General features: G+C 49.9%; 1 protein-coding gene across 3 annotated transcripts in view; it reads right to left on the minus strand.

The window, feature by feature from the left end:
• Window positions 1–21,742, minus strand: part of VAV2 (vav guanine nucleotide exchange factor 2) — a 123,703-nt gene that overhangs the window by 25,695 nt on the left and 76,266 nt on the right. For all 3 annotated transcript variants that reach the window (XM_063316094.1, XM_063316093.1, XM_063316092.1), the window contains exons 3-9: window positions 18,089–18,147; window positions 11,982–12,050; window positions 10,206–10,308; window positions 7,015–7,113; window positions 6,626–6,694; window positions 4,064–4,164; window positions 2,168–2,267 (exon numbers count right to left, since the gene is read on the minus strand). In XM_063316094.1, the coding sequence (XP_063172164.1) occupies window positions 2,168–2,267; window positions 4,064–4,164; window positions 6,626–6,694; window positions 7,015–7,113; window positions 10,206–10,308; window positions 11,982–12,050; window positions 18,089–18,147 (600 nt within the window). The remainder of the gene's footprint in view (window positions 1–2,167; window positions 2,268–4,063; window positions 4,165–6,625; window positions 6,695–7,014; window positions 7,114–10,205; window positions 10,309–11,981; window positions 12,051–18,088; window positions 18,148–21,742) is intronic.

The following is a 21,742-nucleotide window of genomic DNA, read 5'->3' on the forward strand; positions in this document are numbered from 1 at the left end:
TAGTAATTTTAATAAAGATTATAATTACAACAGTAAAAACTAATACAAACTGAAAAAAATAGAATAAAAAGAAATAAGGTACAGAAAAGAAAGAAAAAAGGGGAAAAATAGAAAGAGAACTAGAAAAGAAAGAAAAAATAAGAATATAGTAAAGAAAAAGAAAAGAAACATATAAAGAAGTGACTTCCCACCTTAATCACAAGTACAAACAATTTCAGTAACTTATCACCTTCTCTTAAATCACAACAGATGATCTCTTCTTCCCATATCCCATCTCTTATTATAAACAATTCCATAAAGTATCTTCATTTCAGTCCTGATGGCAGCCAAAGTCCATTAAGGATTACCAGAGATAAAACATACCTATTTTAACCTTGATCAAATAAACCAACTTTATATTCCTTCCTTTTACTTCTAACAATCTTAATCTTTAGGTAAAGGTAAAGGTTTCCCTTGACGTAAAGTCCAGTCGAATCCGACTCTAGGGGGCGGTACTCATCTCCGTTTCTAAGCCTTGGAGCCGGCGTTGTCCCTAGGGACACTTCCGGGTCATGTGGCCAGCATGACGACTCGGAACGCCGTTACCTTCCCGCTGAAGCGGTACCAATTCATCTACTCACATTTGCATGTTTTCGAACTGCTTGGTGAGCAGGAGCTGGGACGAGCAACGGGAGCTCACCCCGCCGCGCGGTTTCGAACCGCCGACCTTCCGATCGACAGCTCAGCGGTTTAACCCGCAGCGCCACCGCGTCCCATAATCTTTAGTCTCTTCAAATGTCGTAGAACCTGATTTCTTTTCATTTTTTCTTTGTCCCTTCTCACAAAATTCTTCAAAACTTCTCTTTACAAAAGCCTCTTTTGTAAATCCAATACAGGAAAATTACCCAGGTCACTCTCTTGGTTTGTTGTTTGTATATCCCTTTTAATTATTAAGACATCAGCCGGTTTCTTTTGATGTCCAGTGTAACATCTTTTTCCATGTCATTCTTGCAGAAATCCACTTTCAACTCAGTCTCAATCTTGGCAGGTAGAACTTGTTCTTCTACCAGAACATCTTTTAGACACAGTCTATCTACAGAGGCAGACACTTTTAAAACTAACTTCTGGGTCCATTGTTCAAAAATATCCTTCAATATGTCCAAAGTTAAAATATTTTGTTTTATTCTGTAATTGTAAATTGAATTTAAGTGTTCTTTTCCTTAAGTTCTAATCTTTAGTTCCCTCTAGTTCCCTCTACTGTCCAATTTTTAAAATCTTATTTAAACCATTTTCCCACAGGAAGGATTCTTTATAATTAATTAAAATCTTATTTCAAATTTATCTGGACCCTTAGTCCATTTGTAACTTTCTGAAATCAAAGTTTTAATCACCCTTTTGCTCTTTATTACAAATTTTTTTTTTAAGTTCTTAAATTTGTAGTTAAACTTATTTCGCCAAATAAAACTCACCTGGTGCTGTAAAACTTGTCGATCCAAAGGTTCCTAACAGCCGAAAAGCAGATAAACAAGCAATTTCCAAAAGCGATTAGAAAAGAAAGCATGCGAACCCAGCGTGCTTTTGAAGGCGCTGACCGCGGTTTGCGCAAGACGGCTCTTCCCTCGTCTCCCAGAGCTCTAAACCCACGGAGACCGGGGTCGTGCAGTCTCCTCGTGAGGAGCAGCTATCTGGAGCACTTGGGCAACCGCAACCCTTCTCCTTGTCTAGAGAGGAATTATGAAGAGCCGGTCTGCTCACCGGCTCTTCATTCCACCGTGGCTGTCAGCCCCACTTTCCACAGAGCTATCTTTGCTATGCCATTTCTTCCCCGGATGCCTCTTTCTTCCTTTCTGTTCCCTTCTGGGTTTATTTTCTTGCCATTGTTCTCCTTTTGTCTTGTGTTGTTTTTGTGTTTTTGTATGGTTCTTTGTTTTTAGATGTTTTCACAACTGTAAACCACCTAGAGTTTCTGGGAGTTGGGCAACATATAAATTTAATATTTATTATTATTATTATTATTATTATTATTATTTTTCTCTGTTTGTTAGGCAGCTGTGAGAGAGAGGAAAAACAGAGAGGACATGCTGCTGTCCATTCGGAGAGCCTCAGCAGTTTTACAGAAAGAAGTGAAATATCAGAAAGGAAGAAAAATGCCCCATGGAAGGGGATCTGATTCCCAGCCCTGAGTTACCTCGATTTTTTGCCGAACATCCTCTCGGTTGGCCATGAGATGATTTAGGGTAGTCTGGGCATGCTCCATTCGGCTACAGTACTCGCCGTAGATCAACAGCCTGCGAAGAACCAAGGGCACAATGGATCTGCCCCGGGGCTTTGGCCCACCCCAAGCAGCCCAGCCTCACAACCCGACAGCAGGAGGCATCGCTGAGACCATTGAGCGCAGCCACCTGCTTAGGGCAGGAATCGGGCCGCCCATGGTCCGCTCGAAGACCTCTGCTGACGGGAAGCCCCACGATCTCTGGGTCCAGTGGCACCTGCGGGGTGTGTGTGTGCGTGCGCGCACGTGCCTGTGTGTCAAACCAACATCAGCTGCACCACAAAGCAAGCCCCGCCCCTTTTCTACATGCGCCGCAACAACCCACACATAGCCCAAAGGTAGAGAGCTCGAGGCACAAACTCGCAACACTGCTTCAGTCGATCTGACGAGAGCAGGCAGCTCCCTGGCGAAGCTGCCCGGGTCATGGGCTCCGCCCAACTGCCACTGGGAACTTCCTTCAAATACGCAGCTGAAATCGGCCTCCTTGAACTGCAGTCATGGCTCCCTGCCCTGGACTGTGGAAGGAACACTCCTGCCTTCCTGTTCCGTCCCCCACAACCCCGGTTCCTTCTCAAGGCCAGACACACTGGGCTCTTCCAGCTATTCGGAATCTTTCCTGAAATGCCCTACCCAGGACTTAAGGTGGGGTCTGTTCAATGTGGAATAAACTGGAATGATGATTTCTCAAAATTTGGGAAGTGTCTCCCCCAGTGGGGGACTCTGGGCAGTTTACAATAACATGTCTATTTCACAAGTACTATTACCACAAGTACTATTCTATGCCTGTGCTTTTTGTTTATTTTCTCCCTAAATGAAAAACCATTAGTTTAACATATTCACTGTATCTTATTTACACATATCTATGGTTTGTAACCCACCCTGGGAGGACCGATCCCACTCTGAACATTCACGGTTTCCACTACACGCACAGGCTTCCAGATAAACGCACTGGAATGCAACGGCATAGGTAGCTGTTGGGAGCCGCTAATACTGGGCCTTCTTTTAACGGTGCAGCAAACTGAGTATTTATTGTTTCCACTATTGCCATTTTGACATGTGTATGACTTGGAGTTGGTGACTTGTTACTCAAAAATATGTCCCTCGCTCCAATTCAGCACATTGTAAAAGCAATTCTGGCTCTTGCCGGTATCCTTGGATCCTTCTAACTCCAACTCACAGATGTACAACTGGCCTTAACACCAACTGGAGGCAGTCATGGCATTTAACAATTTGCCAAAACAGAAACTCATTTAGCTTGATACTAAACAAGCAAAGAATAATGGCAGATCGAAAGGAATATCTTAGCATTTAAGGAGTTCTATTCTTTGAGAGAACAGCTGGAACTCCTTGTTTGAGCAAATGGCAGATCTTGGAAAATCACACTTCTCATTTCAAAAATAGGTTTATCCCAAGGCAGTTTTCAAGAGACTGAGGCATTTCAAATCTCTCTCTGTCTCTGAAAGCCAATTCCTGGCCAGGAAAGAAATTCCAATATGTGCTCTGACTAGGATTCAGGCTATTAACTTCTGAAACAAGAACTGATGCTGGTCAACCAGAGTTTAACACCAGATATCGTCATTTTGCAGCTCCAGCCGTGGTGTGGCAGACTGGACGGTTATCATCCTGGCCATTTTTTTGCTTTTTGACCCCAGTCTGGGATCATCTCTCCTTGTTTTCTTTAGAACTGCAGCGCAGTGACCCACCTCCATCACGCCCTACTTTTGGGGAGACCTCAGATTCCTGGAAGTGGTCTCCCAGAATCCTTCTTCACTAAAACTCCCCCAGCTTAGCAATTCTCGACTCCCTATTTACCTTTCTTTGAATTCAAGAAACACTTTGGCCAAGCTGCTTCCACCAGACATCATGGAGACATCGATGGATCTGAGAAAGTTGAAGTGCACTTTAATAAGGTCCTGAAACAAAGGAAACATATTTGGAAGTTGACATTTTAAATCTTAAATCTTCACATACTTAAAAAGGAAAGTATGGCTTGTCAGCTGTGACCAGGATTCAAGAAACCAATATATTTTTGATACTCTTAAATCTGAGTTATGAGAAAATGATCTCTACACCATTTAGCTATAAATTTAGGCTTTCATTTCTACAGTGTTATGTCATGATTTGGCTCCTGGAAAAAATTAAGACAATTTTTTTTATTTCAAGCTACTAGTCACTAAAATAGCAACAGCAATTAAGCATTCGATTCCATTTCCTTCCAAAAGTGCCAGTAAAACCATTCAACTAAATAAAAACCCATAAAACAAGACAATTTACAGGCTCATCGGTTACCTGCTTGCCTAAGGATCAGATTTTACAGTACTGCCTGGCCTGTGATCAGGCTGGACTTAAATAAATGTTTTAAATGTTCCTTGTATAATGAGAACTACTCCTTGTCCAAAGAATTTCAGAGAGCTGATTCCATCATCTACAGCCAGATCCTGGGAAGCCCATAGCCATGAGGGGAAAGCTACACCCCAAGGCTCATTGCGGGGACCCAGAACCATCTGATTTGGAGCAGCTGGTCTGAGCAAAGAGTCCCACCACAGAGCCATTTCCTTCCCATCCACATGGAATAGGACATCTTCCTGGCTTCATCCCAAGTAAGGAGCTGTTGCCAGTTAAGGTGATTATGCTGGTTCAGCCATATATTCTGAACTTCTGGGTTCTGTTCTGGCCGCAAGGAGAAGCTCCAGCCAGGGATGAGGAATCTGATCCAGCCAGTTCAAGTTGCAGGATGTCAGGGAACCCCTGCCTCACAAAGATCAGGTTGCTACTTCTTAGCCCTTGCTATTCCTCCCCAGACCTGGTTGCCTTCCATGACAATTAATAACTTGGAAGAGGAACCTTGTTTAAGTGTCTGTTTTGCCTCTCCTGTAAGTCTCAAGCCCTGCTTTGGTCAAAAGCAAGAAGTGCTAGCAGACACCTAAAGACAGGAAATCCCACCAAGCAGGGGCACTCCGTGCAAAGTCAAGTTGAAGAACACACTGCATAATTTGGCAAATTTCATTCAGAATCACACAAATCTCATCAGGACCAAGGAGAGGTCCAGGCAGCTGTAATGGTGTTCTCTGTCTTGGTTCTGCTGAAGAAATGATAAGGGAGAGGATGAGGCAAAGACTTCCCTTCATTTAATCAATCACCAGAGGACCAAGTGACTCATCAGACAAGAGTGAAGCCAAACCATCGTAAGGGTTCCCGTCTCCAAAGGTCCAAGGGAAGAGCTAGTCAGAGACTCCTGAGTCTGAATCCAACACAGTGACTGAGGAAGCCAGTCATGGGGCAACAAAAACTGTAGATACTGTTCCAATTCTGGTTATTTCCAAACAAGGGCCTTTATCTCAGTGGCTACAAGCCTCCAACCCCTACACAATGAGCTAACATCTACTCCATCAGCTGGTGGGTCTGCATGGAAAAAACAACTCTAGGGGCTGATTCCCTGAAGGACTTCAAAGGCTTCAGAGTCTGGGGTTGTGGGTACTCTAGCAACAAAGGGCCAACTCTTCCTGTCAGGTTTTGGATCTCCAACTGAGTTTCCAAAGCCTCTTCAGGATCTTTGTCATCCTCAGAATATGAGTTATCCATTGGGGCTGTGAGCGTCCCCTGTTGTGAGGGAAGGAGGAATGTTGCCTCAGTGAAGGTTCATATTTAACGAAAACTGACACAACTGTCCTGCAGCTGGCGCTGTCCTCTTAGAACAGCTGGCCTGCACTCTTAAGGAGGCACCAGTCTTTAATCTTGGCTTTACAAGGTTGAGGAGATGGGAGCTATTCTGGAGCTGAGAAGCCTGAGAAGGTGAAAGGGCTACATCCTTGGGTTGGGAAGGAACAGGAGGGAATGCAGATGGTTCCCTGTGCAGCCTGCCTTTCTTGCTTCGCTGGGTCTCCTTGGGGTGGATTGAAGGCCTGGAAATCATGGCAGAGTCTACTGATGTTCTGCCCTCCCATCCCCTCAGGGGTGGTGGTGCCTGAAGGCCCTGGAGCAGGAATGCTGGCTCCTTGATGGCTGCTCCCTGATGATGGTGTCTTGCCTGGTCCTTCACCATTTGCAGTGCAGTCCTTCCATATCGGCTGCTTCCCAATCTCAGCTAACAGCCCAGTAGCTGATTAAAATTGGAAGTGAAAAAAGGTAGGTTGTTTCCCTGATCAGTTCCTGACACTTGAAGAGAACCCTGAGTTCTGGGCAATGGTGAGATTTGGGAGGTTGCCCACATCTGTTAGTGGGCCACACAGGCAATTCTTCCTGAGGAGGAAGCTCAGAAAGGGCTGCAGAGGATGGGCTTCCCTGAGGGGAGGAGACACGCAGCAAACCAGAAGCTTGTGGCGTGCAGTAGCCATAGCCTCAGTAACAACACCAAGCAGAACCATGGAATGTTACCTCCAAGTTGATAAATATTGCTTCCATGTCTTGGGGAGCCAAGATCAGCCTCAGTGGATTCATGTAGTTCTGCAAGAGCAATGAGGAAAACTGTGAGCAGCAGCCGAGCAGCCGCAGAGCACGCAGCCCTCTCAGGATCGACAGCCGCTTGCAAAGGTCCCTCCTGCACAGTAAACTGTGACCTGAGAGTTCTAAGAATGCAATTCCACTTCAGAATTCGGCTGGGATCTGCTCACGTTCTATTCTCCCTTCCACGGAGACATGTCAGCCCAGAAGCTGATGCCAAATGCCTTCCCAACCGAATCCTGCTGGGGAACAGCTGAAGTTGACCTGCTGCCCTTGGTGACCCTTCAGAGGAGCTGCCGCTGCAGCCTCTGCCACTCGCTCACCTTCTCGACCTCTTCCAGTGTCTTGAGGTATTTGGCTTCTGTCTCTTGAATTTCCAACAAGCAGCAGCTCCTCTTGTCATCTTCCGTCATGCCCATTTTCTAGGGGAAGCAGCACAAGCAATTGGCACCCCGACGCCCAGAAGTGGAACAGACGAGCACTCGGTGAAAGGGACCCAAGGCAGCTTTCTTCGAGGGATGCCCTGCTCCGAATTGGCTCTGGGGACTGTGGGCAGGGTTGGTTCCCACCATCCTGGAGATGTGATCCTGGATGGAGTGGCAGCACTTTCACCTGGACAGTAGATGTGCTGGTCCCCACCTGCACCACTGAAACACTCACACGTGGATCTTTGAGAGGCAGTGATGTCTGGCCACATGTCAAGCTGATTGGTCCCCCCGAACCCAAAAGCAGCAAGACACCGCAAGGCAGGTAAGATTGTGACATGGCCCCCAGCAAGCATGTGCAGATTCGTTAGAAGACCATGGGGCAGAGTGTGGCTGCAGCCAAATTCCTTTCCATTGGAAAATGGAAGAATTCCCCGGCAGGGAAAGAATTGGGGTTTGACAGCACAAGGCCGGGTTGGGGAAGGGCTCCCCCACCCCACCTCAGGCAACCACAAGTCTGAGGCCTGGGAGAGCCCTCCTGCCTGCTGAACATGCTGCTTGGCCTCCCTGCTTGGGGCGCTCATGATGGGGGAGGCACCCATGAGAAGGCCAACCTACATTCCTCCACTGGGGCCGTGCAAAAGGGTGAGCACTGGCCTCCCAGCTAGGGCCAAAGAGCTGAACATCTGCCTGGGGCTGAGTCTCAGGGCTAAACTCTGCAGGATCACCCAAGATTTGAGGCTGGCCACAGTGAAATGCATTTCCAAGAGAACAGCACTGATCTCCTCAGACAATACTACTAGGGTGAGAGAGATTAGTTGAGATCCAACTCATCCTCAACTGTTCTGGAAGGGGGGGAATCAAGTGCTAATATTTATCCTCCACAGAGCAAACTGTGCCTTCAGTGAGACTGCCTTAGATCAGAATGGCAGTCCCCTTCCCTCCCTGCTACTTCCCAGTCAAATTCTTGCAGGCCAGCTGCCCAAAGGTGGGGGGAGGCACCTTAGAGAACAGTTGGATTGATCACTGAACAAAGCAATTCCCAAAATATAGGGGCAAATGCTTCTGCTGTTCATCTTGTCTCTCTGCAGCATATAACTGTGAGGTTGTGTGAAGGGGGTCAGGGGGACAGAATGGCTAGAGACTGAGTCCAATTCCACACATCAGGAATGGCACTGATGGCAGTTACCAGTAACTGCATGTGGGGGAGATGGGTGGAGATAAAGTCTGATAAACAAACAAACAAACAAACACCTGGGAGGCAATTGGAGAAGGACTTCAGAGGCTCCACATCGGTGGTCTCCTAATCTATTCCACCCCATTGAGAGTCCATGCACCTCACCTGAGACCTGGTTGCACCTCCCAGCACCTGCAGTTCTTGAGGCAGGAGTTCACTGGGCATGTGGGACCTTTGGGGGTTGCATTAATGTTGGGCACAGAGCCACTAAGTGGTGCTTTTTCTAGGATCCAAAGACTCGGGAAGGGGAGAGGGACCCCTCTTCGCTTACAGCCGGAAACTTACCTGCATGTACCTGATCTGAAGCATGCATAGATAACAAGCAAAGTCAAGCATGGTTATGCATTTGGCATCACAAACTGCCTGCTTACTTTTCGTTTTTCCAAAACGGCCCCATTGGAGAAAGTGTAAGAGGCGTTTGTGAAATGCAAGAGAGCCACACTGTTCCTGTTCAGTAAGCCACATTCCCCTGCATGCTCCCCTGCGCATGTCAAAAGGAGCTCTTGGGTGAACCTCTAGAATGTCAGACTCCACCATGGCCAGCTAGAAATCTCTTGGAGGACTCTGCCCCTCAGCAGGACCCCCTCCAACCCCCACCTGAAGTTAAGTGAGCGATGGTTGTGGAGAATGAGGATCTTCTTGGCCATGCCCCCCTCCAAGACACTGGCTCACCACCCACTGTGGGCAGCCTTTTCCATGCTGCCTTTGGGCCCACCTGCCCTTCAAGAGAAACTTGTCTGGGGAGGTCCAACTGCAAGAGAAAATTCCCAGCTGCTCAGAAATAGGAGCAAATCCACCCAGAAGCTGACAGGGAGCATCCGATACAGCGTGTCTGTTTCTCCCCCAAACTTTCAATGCACAAATTCCCCGTAGTAATCAGAAAGAGGGAGGGCTCAGTTCTGTGGCTGATGGGTGGCTTTGGCTCGGCAATGTTGCCTTCTTTCTCTAAGCCCTTTCCTGCTGCTTCTCAAGCCTACTCCAGAGCCATGAAGACTAGAAACTTCGTTCCTGCCATTTTCTTAGATAGTTTTTACAGTGAGAGCTTTGGATCTCTGTGAGTTTTATTCTTGGCGGATTTGAGATTCCAAGGGCATGAAACAAACTAATCTTACTCCTCTTGCTGACTACCATCAGCCAGGATGCACCAAGTGGGACAGAAGGGATGGCATGTAGCAAACCACTGGCTTCCACTCATGTCTCAGAACTCAGACTGGCCCACCCAAAGTTGCTCTACCCTGGAATGCTTGCCCTTTGACATCTTGGCCAACTCTCCATGACTAAGGAAAGTGCAGCTGGAAAACCAGAGGAAGGAAAGGGAAGAAGGGGCCCTGAGAAAGAAATCTCAGGCCCTGCACTGAAACTCTTGATCAGCACTTGCTAGAATCTACGAATACTTTTAGTTAGCAGAGCCACTGATTGTCCCTACAGCCTCTGCCATCTGGAAGGCAAAGTGACGATACATCAAATCAGCCTGTGATCTGGTTCCCATTTGATGTGTTCTTCACAAATGTAGTTCCTTGAAACTTTTTTTTCTCTGCCACAGTAATTCCACCTACTTGGGAGGCATCTTGAGCAATAACACCCCAAGGTTTGGTTCCTCCGCTGGACAATGACTGATCAGAAGATGGGGAGGGGGGCACAATTTCCTGAACTGAAATTCTGATGATCAACAGAGCTCTTGGCATGGTCAGTGGCTGGGGAGCCAGGGTTGAAGAAGGTCCAAAGACCGCCCCCACCCTCTCCTGCAGTTCCCAGCCTGCGTCTAACTTCTAAAGGAGGCCATCTCAAAAAGTGACGGTCTGAAGGGGGTTGACTCCTTCCTTCTCCCTTCAGCAAGTCACAGGTTTCTCACCATGGGCTGCTGGACTTCCACTTTGATGATGTCTTCATAGATGTCATCCCCTTCATCTTCACACGGGACGCAATCGTAAATGTCCTCTCCCAAATCATGCTCACTAGAATAAAATACAGACTATTTAACGCCAGGGTGGGGGAGCACATCAGCTCCTCGGCTTAGTCAACCTTAAAAGCATTGGCCTTGCCTTCACTCTGACCCAGGGGGGAGCTGGGTGGCTGCAAGAGGAAGGGTCTCAGAAAGGCTGACCCAGAGAGGAACAAAGCTGCTCCAGCCAGGATGCTCGAGGCCAGGGGCCCAGGTTCCTCTCGCCTCCGGCTTTGGCCTCTTCCCAGAGAGAGGGACAGGCCGCTCAGCTCGGCTGAGGAAAAGAGGCATCCTCCTTGGGACATCTCTCCTTTCTCTGCAATCCTGAGACTTGAATGCAGACCTGGAACCAAAGTGGCGGGTACCATATCATTACCCTTTATGGGTAATATTGAGAATGCTGAAGCAGCTGTAATTTAAGAATTAATATGCCTGTTTTTACCACTGATTATGCCTTGATTAGTTTCTGATTTATCTTTTACTCAGCACTGCTTCATTATTATGTTTTAAATGTATGGTCATCTGATACTATGTTTCCACTGTATTTTTATTATTTGTTATTAATTTGCCATTAATATTTAATAAATATTAAAGTGATTTTCCTTTCTTGGGGCTGCCTTAGTTTATGGGTCATCCTCCATCAGTGCACTACAGCAACAACAATAAAGAAAAGAAAAAACAACTGCCCTTAAATGCTTGTCTTCAGGGGCAGTGGAAGATTAACTGGAAGGCAAATCCAGAAGGCATATTTGGGCCCAGAAAACGGGTGTGGCAAAGTCCAGCAGCTGGCTGTCAAAGGGGATGATCGCCCTAACGCAACTGGCAGTCACCTTTTAAAGGGGGAGGGGCTGGCCCCCCACTTAATAGTGGCATGAAATAAACCTCCTTGAAGTACGGTAACGGTGGAGTCTAAATATTCAATAAAATCTCCCCGATCAAATTATGCACACATCCTTTTATGTTACATAATGTATCATTTGCTTTATCGTGTTTTGCATCTATGACTATTAAAACCGTCTTCAAGATGGACATCTGTGGCATAGCTATTAAAAATAGATAAGCCCTTTGCAGATTACATTTGCTTTGCATATAATGCAGCCCCGTTTATGTGCCATCTAATGTGCCAAGGAAAGGAGGCTGAGAACCCTTCCTGCCGTCCAGAGAAGACAGTGGAGCTGCTGCTTCAGGGCAAGAAGAAGCCGCTGCTGGCCAGGCAAGCTCTCCCAAGGCCACTGGCCCCCACAGCCATGTGGAGCAGGGGTCGGGGGGGTGTAGGGGAGCGCCCCTGCTGCTATCCCCTCCCTAATTCTGTGCCAGCTGCCACTCAGGATGGGGCCAGGGAGAGCGGCCTCTGCTTTGGCCCCCCTGCGCAGCACAACTCGCCGAATGGCTTTTCTGGCAACATTTCCCCCCTCCTCCATGGAGCACCGGCCCAGCCCAAGGCTGTTGGGTGGCTCTGGGGGCACCCACCAGAGGGAAAAGATACACGGGGATCCGAGAGACTGCAACAGCGCCAAGGAGTTGGCTGCCCACCAGAGAGTTCTCCCAAGAGGATGGCCAACATCGGTTTGCAGAAGGAAAGCCTTTCTCTTGAATTCCTCCTGCCAGTTACGTGGATGACGCAGGAGACCGGCTGGGCCTCGGGGCCTCCCTGTCACTCACACATGGGGGTGGGGGACGACTTACTCTGCCAGTTCCTCCAAACTGCGATAGACATCATCCTCGTTTTCTGTGGTCTCCTCTGAAGGGAAGGGCCTGTAGGAAAGAGTGCAGGTGAGCCATTCACATCAGTACTGGGTCCTTTATTTTATATATTAAGTTTCTGGGGGTTTTGGTTTTAATCCTCTGTGCACTGCCCAGAGTCACTGCTGCAAGATGGGCAGTTCTATACATGGTTTATCCAACCGACCAACCAGGATCATTGCAAACAGGCTCATCTGAAGGAGAATGGCAGAGTGTGCCAACCCTCCCTCCCCTCCAGAAGTGATGGGGCAAGTGCTCCATCCATTTTCCAGATGTGGATTCTGCTTCTGTTCTGTTCATGCAAAGAAGGCTTTCCTACCATACCAATGAGGACAAGCAATGATGTAAGAAATCCACAGATCCATTTCTCGCTTCCCACAACAAGTGGCTCCTTCCCTGCTTCTTGCTGGACACCTAAATCTGAGTGACTCCTAACAGTGAGTAGGACATGAATGGTGTCCTCATTCAATGTCCTCATTCATGACCTCAAGCAGGGGGGTAAGTCTATGAAACTTCCCACAGGGACAGCCAATGAGGAAGGAATGAGAGCAGATGTGCTAAGTGGACAGCCATCTGCTGGGGATGCTCTCTTTGGGTTCCTGGACTGAGCAGGGGCTGGACTCCTTGGTCCCAAGGGGGGCTTCCATAGTCCTAGTCTCTGTAAAGCACAGGGTGGGCAGTAAACCAAGATCTGCAGATGCTTAACCCTCATCCAGCTCTTGGTTGACATGGCAGAAGACATGACTCAGCTAGATTAACATATTTACTGCAGATATGGATGAATAGAGCTGGCTCGGTCCCTCCCTCATGCTTAGTCCTGAAGGTCATCCCCCATGCAGGAATGAATGAATCCTAGGAAGCTTTGCTGGCAATGCCAGCATTCCACCCCTTTGCTCTGGACCAGTCTGACTACGGCAGAGGCCCACTGCTCCTGAAAGGAGACTTTGACTCCACTCAATAGCAAGATGGAGCAAGCCTCCACGGTCGTCACACCTGGTGGGTGGAAATCCCGACTTGGCTATGGACAGACTTGGTGGCCCCAAGCACATGATGAGCGTCAGTTCCCTTCTGCAAGAAAAGTCTGATTCCATACCGCAACACTGCAAATTTCAGGTAGGGCTCCAGAAGCAGCCAAGAATTTCTCAAAACAGCATCCCACCCAGCAGAGCCAACCTGCTGTTTTTGCAAGTGCCAGCAATACTCATGACCTTCTTTCCCTGAGCTAGTGGACCAGGGGCTCCTTAAGATCATTGCTATGCCAAACCATGCCCCTTAGCTGGATTTAAGAAAGAGCCACTCAGCTCCAGCAGAAGCTCAACCCATCAACACCAACCCTCCTAATCAGTCCAGAAACACCTTTGTGTCAATCCAAGAGCTCTGCCTTTTGCAGAGCTTAATTGTGCCACCTAAAAACATGCCTGGGGGGGGGGGGCAGGGGGCAGAGGCAGTTGCTGCTGGTGCTGCCGAGCAACCTTCCCCCAGATTCACCCTCTCCCCTCCTGCCCCTCTTCTGAGAACCAAACACTTCCTTCTGCGTTCATACAATATGTGCAAGAAGGCTTCACACACTGATTAGCTTCTGGCTTGGCCCCATGGGGGGGCTCCTTGCACTGGCTTTCCTAAAGAGGAGGCACACCCAGGGCCACAGCAAGGGTCTGTGTCACCCGGGGCAAACATGGATTCCGTGCCCATTTTAGCACACACACCCCCAGCGTGGCACCCAGGGCACGTGCCCCGCTTGCCCCCCCCCCCGTCGCAGCCCTGGGCACGCCCTCTGGGCATCCTTGCCCATGTGAATGAGCAGGGGATCCCTGGGGGTCTTCCTCGGGCCCTGCTACTTGAGAAGCCTCCTGCCCAGAAGAAGCCACAGTGCAGCTTCTTGGGGGGGGGGGCGGGGTCCAGGGTTGCAGTGGACAAGGCAGGAAGGGTATAACATCCCTGGGAATTTCTGTTCCAATTCTATTTTATTTTATTGTTCTCCCATGTTGCGGGTGCATTAAATGGATCATGGGCATTTAATTTCCTTTGCTATTGAAAATCAGTAGGAATCACCCCACTGTCAAGTCAGTTGCCAACAACACCTGGTGGTGTAGTTGGGAGGGGGAGGATGCTCTGAGAAGCACAAAAAGGCTGAGGACGCTTGTGGCCTGTCCACCCTCATTGTGAATACAGTGAAATGAAATCTGACGTGCTGAGACTGAGCTCGATGCATTCTGCATTCAAAGTGCCTGCTCCGGGCACTGAGAGGTGCTCTTCCACCGTCAGCACCTCTACTGTGTGTCTGGGCTGAGGTCGTTTGTCGTAAAGGCTGGTCCCTGGCAAGATCTCCTTCACAAACTGGCCTATCTAGGATTTCCTCCAGAAGCAGACAGCGGCAGCAGATAAATACGTCCCAGGAGAGGCCTCTTGCAGAGGAACACCCCCCTTGGCTGGGAAAAGTCAGAGTCAGAAGGCATGCCCCCAAGGGGCTCCCTGAGGCCCCCCGGGCAGGGCTGCTCCTCCCCCGATGGGCCTTCTGCCCCACCCGCCAAGCACCGGCTCCAGGGCAGCCCCCTTGGAGGAAATCTCAAAGACGCTCCCGCCTCTGGTGACTAGGGGAGGCCAGCAGCTCACTTCCAGGGGATTTCCACCGCTCTCATTTAGGAGAATAAGTTCTTTGGCTTCCTGGAAGAGAACCCGAGTGCTTCTCTCGGGATGACTCGGCTCAGGGCAACGAATCCAAGAGCTTTCAGCTAATGACCTACAATCCAGACAGAAAAAGGAGGGCAACGCGCAGGCCAGGCGTGTGGCCGAGAGCTTCCTTGGACGGTCCCAGGAGGCCTTTGGAAAGGAGAGGGAGCCTTTCTCCTATTTCAGTCCTCTGGGCAGGGCACTCTCTCTTCCGCCCCCAAATCCCCGCCGCCCTCAGTCTACCAGCCGGCGGGCTGTTAAAACGGGCACGAGTGTCATGAGCACTGATGGTGAGCAGGAGGGGGCCCCGATCCAGGGGGGGAAATGCATGCGTAGTACTGAGGAGTGGAGCAGCCATTCAAAGAGACACAGATCAGACCCGCCTTGACTTTTGGGGTCTATCTGTCTGGGTTTTTCCCACGCTTCTTCAGCTTGTTAGGATTCTGTCTTACGTAGCAGTAATAAACACTAGAGACCTACTCCTCGTCTCAGCGTGGTTCCTGGCTGTTAGGACAATGAGGCTCAGAAGCCAGCTGAGGTGGGCCTTCCTGCACAGGGCAGCTCTTGGCTGCAGAGCAAAGAGGAGCAGAGCTGGTGAAAGGCCGCTACCCCGGAGCAGCCAGAGGCCTCCAAGGACCCACAGGCCAGGCGGGGATGAGGAGTAACCGGGAGGCCCCGGCCCAGCTGGGAAAGGACTCTTTGGAGGCTGGATGCCTAAACTGAAGTTTCCAAATCACGAGAAGTATTATTTCCACCTCGTTCCACTGTACAAGTCCAGTTCTGAGCACCATCTTTTTAGAAGGATGCAGACAAACTGAACCGGGACAAAAACAACGTTCAGGGGAGTAGAAACGGCCTCCCGTGACGGGAACACTGAGAAACAAAGGCTTGAAAGGCCATCCCCCAGACGGCCACAGGTGGCTCTCTCTTGTTCCAAAGTGGGGATGTGGAATAATGGGTTTAAGTTGCAGGAAGGCAGATTCTCTTTCAATGGGAGAACAAATGCTAACAGGAAGAGACAGTGGAAACCTTTACCTGCAGAGGCGCTGGGCCCCGTTCTGTGGCTGTGTCCAAGCAGAGGCTGGAATTCCTGCACTGGGCGGGGGGTGGGGGGGATGGTGACTGCCATGAGGCCCACAGGGCATCTTCCTTGGGTCTGGAGTGAGTGTGGGGACCAGGGCAGTTCAGCTCCAAAACTTTATGACTGGGCAGCTGCAGTCCTGAAGGCTTCTGGCCCACTTTGGGCATCCGCCCGGCCCCCGAGTTGTGTAGACTTTGGCTGGGTGCTGTGGGGCCTCCAGCCCCAGCAAACAGCTTCCTGCCAAGCTTTTCCACAGGGAGGGGGGTCAGTCGCTGATGAGGTCTTAGGATGACTCATCCCCATCACTCTTCCGATTTCTATCTAATAAGCAAGGCTTTAAAAGTCTTAAGATATGGCCAAATTATCTTGAATATACAGAACAAGATTTTGATCACAAAGGGTGTGACCCTTCGTAGCTCAGCAGGTTGTGTAAACCAGCCATAAGCCGGTTGCTGGGACAGACCATATTATGCCTCATCAACGCCACTGCCAAGGGCCTTCGGTAGGGCAGGGTGAGGACTGGGACCAGGCATCCCAGCCTCGGAAGAGCCCTTTCCCAGCCCGGCCCCCCTTCTGCCTCCTTTCTGCTCTCGCCCTCCTTCATCGGGGGCCGCTCAAGTGCTCTTTCCTCCTCTTCTGCTTGGAGTGCAGCAGCAGCAGCACATAACCCCTGCCCCCCTGCCCCATGGGAAGCAAGTCTTCCCTGGCTCCCAAGGCTCTTGCTGAGCAGAAAGGTTTGAAGATGCTCTTTCCTGGCACCCCCTGCATTGGCAAGGCTGCTGTGGCCCTTGGTGCAGGTACAAGGCGAAGAAAGGCGTGAAAACACAATCCCTACCTAGGTCAAAACTATTCCTGGCATCCGGTGGCATCAAGCTTCCTTTGCTTCAATCAGTAGAGAACCCAAGCAGGAAAATTAAGCTGACATGTTCAGGGACTGAAATTAGAAATGGATGTTTAGGGCTGATCTATGAAACACAGCCTATGGTCTGCATCCTTCTGGTCCACCCCCTGCCAATGCTCCGGCCGTCCCCTCCACTGGAGCCCACGACTCCTGGAGGCAGCCGGGCCACTGCTTAGGAGCTCCCACGGCCGGGACCCTCCTCCCTCCTTCTCTCGAGCTTGGACCTCCCTCTGCAAGGCTTCCACCCGGCTGGTTCTTGTCCTCCCCTCGGGCACTATGGAGGATAATCCAGCCCCCTCCTCCCCGGCGCAGGCCTTCAAGGACTGGGAGACCGCTATCACATCTGCCCTCAGCCTTTTTGTCTTTAGATTCCACACACCCAGTTCTTCAGTTCCTTTAATGCTCCCTTTACAATAAACGCCTACTCAAGATGCGGCCAACCGTGCCCTTTTCTAGTAACCTCTATTTTTTGCTTCCCCGCTGCAGGTGCTCAACCTTGCGTGGCCACTTGGATGTGTTTCTTTTTCTTGAAAGGGGCACCTTTTTTCCTATTAAGAAGTTTGCATTTCTGCAAACCCTGAGATTTCTCTAAGCATATCTTCCTCCTATTCCTCAGTGGCCTTATTTGGACTGCAGCCCTGCCTGCCCTCACTGTCCGAATTCCCTACTAGAAGTGAAGATGTGTCCATGATTTGTAAAGTACCACCCTTGGGTACAAAAAGCAGACAAGTGCTAGATGGGAGCAAAGGTATACAGAAAACTCTTAGTGCCCTGTGCCGCTTCACGGACATCTGGGCATTTGAAGATCTGACAGCCCTACCACACACAAGAGAGAAACTGCATAATAAAACGGGAGTTGTGGGTTAAGGAAGCCACAAACTACAGAGAAATTGAGGAACACAATGGAAAGTTGATCTTGTAACCTCCACCTAAATTAGTCATCTCTTTGCATTAATTGTATTATTAATAATTACATATTGATGATTTCATCCTCCCAAATCAATAATCCATGCAGGACAAAGGCCTCTTCACTGAAAGTTATGGGCTGTAATGTTCCACGGTGGTCCAGCGTGGGCTGGTTCATAGATGTTTTTTGACCTCCCCATCCAGGGCTGAGAGAGGGGAGCTGGGCCAAAGTGCCCCCATGCCTTCCATGCCTCGGGGGGGACTGGGGCCCTTCTCTCCCTGCTCCTAGCCCAGCACCTTCACCACTGCCCCACACTGGCTCTCCATTAATGATTTAATGCTTGTATAATTCAAGGGTTATACATTTTGAAGGAGCTTTTTAAATCCTCAAATAAGCCACAGTTTAAAGCAAAGTATGGATTTATTTATTACAGAAAAGTAGCTCTTCATTAAAAGGAATCTCAAAGTGGAGTAAAAGAACAGTATTTTTACCTGATGCCCTTGTTCTGAGCAATGCTGTGATGAGAAAGTCTGGACACAGCTGAGATGACCTGATTTGGGGAAAAAAAAAAGCAAGAAGAACAAGTTCAGGGTCAGATGTTTACAATCTGTTCTTTTAACAAAAGACCGTGCTTGAAGCAGTGGCATAAGATACCCGGCTTCATTTAACCTATAAAGGGTAGGACCACCTCATCTGTTGCTCAGGTGGCACTCTGGTCTGAGGTTGGTCGTGCTGGGGATGGTGTGGTGTTCATGCCAAGAGCAGGACTGCATCACTGAGCCTACATGACCTAGATATTGGAGCCTCCAGCCCCAATTAAAAATTCACCAGATGTCTGGCTGAAGACTGGCACTGAACTTGGACCGCAATCCCCATCATCCCCAGTAGTTGCAAGTCTTTGCCCTTTGGGTTTATTAGCATCCAGAGAACCCTGGCTTGCCTCACCACAGAAGTTGGTTAGTAGTGCCCTCCCTAGCTACAGGCTGCAGGGTAATGGGCCAAGGGTTAACATGATGTGGGAATCTGGCCCATTCATTCCGAGAAAGGATCTCTGATCCTGAGGTCGATGTAGAAACCTCTGAAACAAATAAAGTTATTTGTAGCACTAGATGTAACTGGACAAGGATGGGCTAGCACAGTGTTTCTCAGCTCTGGAAATGTTAAGCTGTGTGGGCTTCAACTCAAATAATTCCCCAGAATGCTGGCTGAGGAACTCTGGGAGTTGGAGTCCATCTATCTTATAGTTGCCAAAGTTGAGACACATTTGTCTAGCATGCCCCAATACTTTACCCAGGCGCATCAAAATTGCCTGGAGGTATTCCTCATCCTCCCCATCTGTTCGCATCTGGAAGAATGCACCACAGTCCTATGGCTCTGCCCTCCTCCCTTTTCTCCATTTACTGAAGGACCCCCCACCCCGGCCTCCTCCAAACCCTCTTCCAGGGACACAAAAGACGGCCAGCGGAGGAGACGCTCACCTGGAGCTGGTTGGGCTTGTCTCTCTCCAAGAAGATAGAAGAAAAAAAAGGAGGAGCAAAATCACTCCAAGGGACCCCAAAGAACTGAGCAAAGGAGACAACAGATGGTGGTCTGTCTCCACCTCCTCCTCCCCCCACACTGGCTGGGCCGTGTCCTTCTCTGTCCTGCAGCCCTGGGGTCAGGGAGGCCACTGATCCTGGACAGGGGGAGGGAGACCTTGTTTCCTTTAAGGGGAGTCCAACTGAGCCCCAGCCCTTGAACACCCAGCCCTCAAGGGGTGGTGCGGCTCTCACCCGCTCTAGCCGCCCTGGCCAAAGGGAGGGCTGCTGCCTCTGACCCCTTCTTCCAGAGATGATGTAATGGGCAGGAGGAGCAACCTTGGAACAATCACGTGGGGGCAGAGAATTTCCCTCGATCCCAGTGGACGTTTTCTTGGACGAGTTTTCCCACTGACTTGCACCCAGTGAAAGAGCAGGGGGAGAATCATGCCCAATTAATATTTCAGAGGACTGATATGCAGTTGGCACTCAACCAAGGCAGCCAATTCCTGCCTGGCAGCCCTCTCAGTGCAGCTGGAGGCCCTGGACACACATGGCTGGCAGAGGCTCAGCACACAGCAGCTGGCAGAGAGGGTTCTCTGGGCGATACAGGCAGCATCTGACACACCAAGAAAAGCATGTGAGAACGTGAAGTGTTCGACTGGGGCCTGGCCCAAGGGGGCCCAGACAGAGGCCTGTTCAGCGGTGGGAGGCAGCGGAGCCAAAGAGTGCTCCTGCCGGGGCCACCGCCCCTGGGCCAGCCCAAGGGGGAGAGTCCGCCCAATCAGGGAGAGTGCTTCCTGCGCAGAACACGGCTGTCACCATCACCCTTTCAAAGCACTGGACAAGTTCCAGAAAGAGGATGAGGAACGTCTCTGGCCATAAGAGCTTTAAGTTGTGGGTGCCTGGAAAAAGCCCTACTTTCAGGGCTGCCTGCGGAAGAGGCGCCCGCCTTCCCCCAGGACCCACTGCTCGACTGGAGCCTGCAACTGCATCGCCCATCCTGGTTCCTCTCAACATCTCCTCAGGTTCTCCCAATTAGTTGCTTCTCCCAGGAGGAGCCCCGCAGTCAAAGTCTGGCATCTGGGCTTTGGGAGCAATAGATGGGGGGGGGAGGGGGGAAGGACACCCGGAAGGAAGGATTTCATGCGCCCTCCCATATTTGAAGCGTATCCTTGAGAACCAAAGGACACATCAGTGGCCACCAAGTGGTACAATTTTAACTGGGCACCAGGCGAATCAGGAAACCCCCTGCCCAGCTGTTTCTCGGGATGGCGTTCTTGGCTGCCTTGAGGGTCCGTCGCTGGGGAGGAACAGCTGGTGGGGATCTTGCCCTCGTTTTTTGCTACTTGGGAACATAATTTGGGGGGCATCTGGGTGGCCACTGTGGGAACCAGTGGCAGGTCTAGCTGGAGCCCTTAATCTCATCCTACCAGGCTCTTCCTATTTCATTTTCATCCTCAAACAGGAAGACTTTTGGGGGGGAGGGGAACAATTTTTCTGCTGGGAATAATTCTTAAGCATTGCACAACAGGGATTTTGGGGTCAGACAGACGTCTCTGGAATTCTGAGAGCTTATAACTGGTGCATTAATAAAATGGTTGCCACATCATGGGTATGGCCACTTACAAAACACTCATTTTCCAGAAGGAGGACCCTCCCACCAGGTGCCTTTTCTGTAGACCCACCTGTCCATAAATACAGTGGTAGAGGCTGCTGCTTTGCTTCCAGTGTGCTGGCTCCATTTTTTCACATTAAGTTAAAAATACAAAAACCAATTTGACAGGACTGCAGGCCCCATATTATCTACTTCTGGTCTAAATATTTTAAATGTTGGATTAAATAAACTAAATGTGGTGAAGATAGCCCGGGAGGTGACATGTGGTTGGGTCCAGGCGATGGTCAATACATCCTTGAGAGAGGGGGTGTCTTCGACTGCCTTCAAGGAGGCACTGGTACACCCCCTCCTCAAGAAACCATCACTGGACCCTACTGTATTGGACAATTTTTGTCTAGTCTCCCACTTCCCCTTTTTGGGGAAAGTGGTTAAGAAAGTGGTGGCATTACAGCTCCAGAAGGTTCTGGAGGAAACGGATTATCTAGACCCCTTCCAGTCAGGTTTCAGGCCAGGATACGGGACGGAAACGGCATTGGTCACACTACTGGATGATCTCTGGTGGGAGCAGGATGGGGGCAGTGCATCCATCCTGGCTCTTCTTGACCTCTCAGCAGCTTTCGATACCATCGACCATGATGTCCTTTTGGGGCGGCTCAGGGAGTTGGGGGTGAGGGGTGTGGTTTTGCACTGGTTCACCTCCTTCCTCCAGGGCTGGTCCCAGTCGGTGGTGATAGGGAGCGAGAGGTCCGACCCTTGGCCCCTCTTGTGCGGGGTTCCGCAGGGTTTGGTTCTCTCCCTGCTCCTATTTAACATCTACATGAAATCACTGGGTGAGGTCATCCGTCGCAACAGGGTGAGGTATCATCATCAGTATGCTGAAGATACTCAGTTATATGTCTCCATCCCAGGTAAGGTAAGTGATGTGGTAGCTGCCCTCTCTCAGTGCCTGGGGGCTGTGGGGGTCTGGATGGGGAACAACAGACTTCAGCTGAACCCTGATAAGATGGAGT

Source organism: Candoia aspera, chromosome 16, assembly GCF_035149785.1.
Source record: "Candoia aspera isolate rCanAsp1 chromosome 16, rCanAsp1.hap2, whole genome shotgun sequence".
Lineage (NCBI taxonomy): Eukaryota > Metazoa > Chordata > Lepidosauria > Squamata > Boidae > Candoia > Candoia aspera.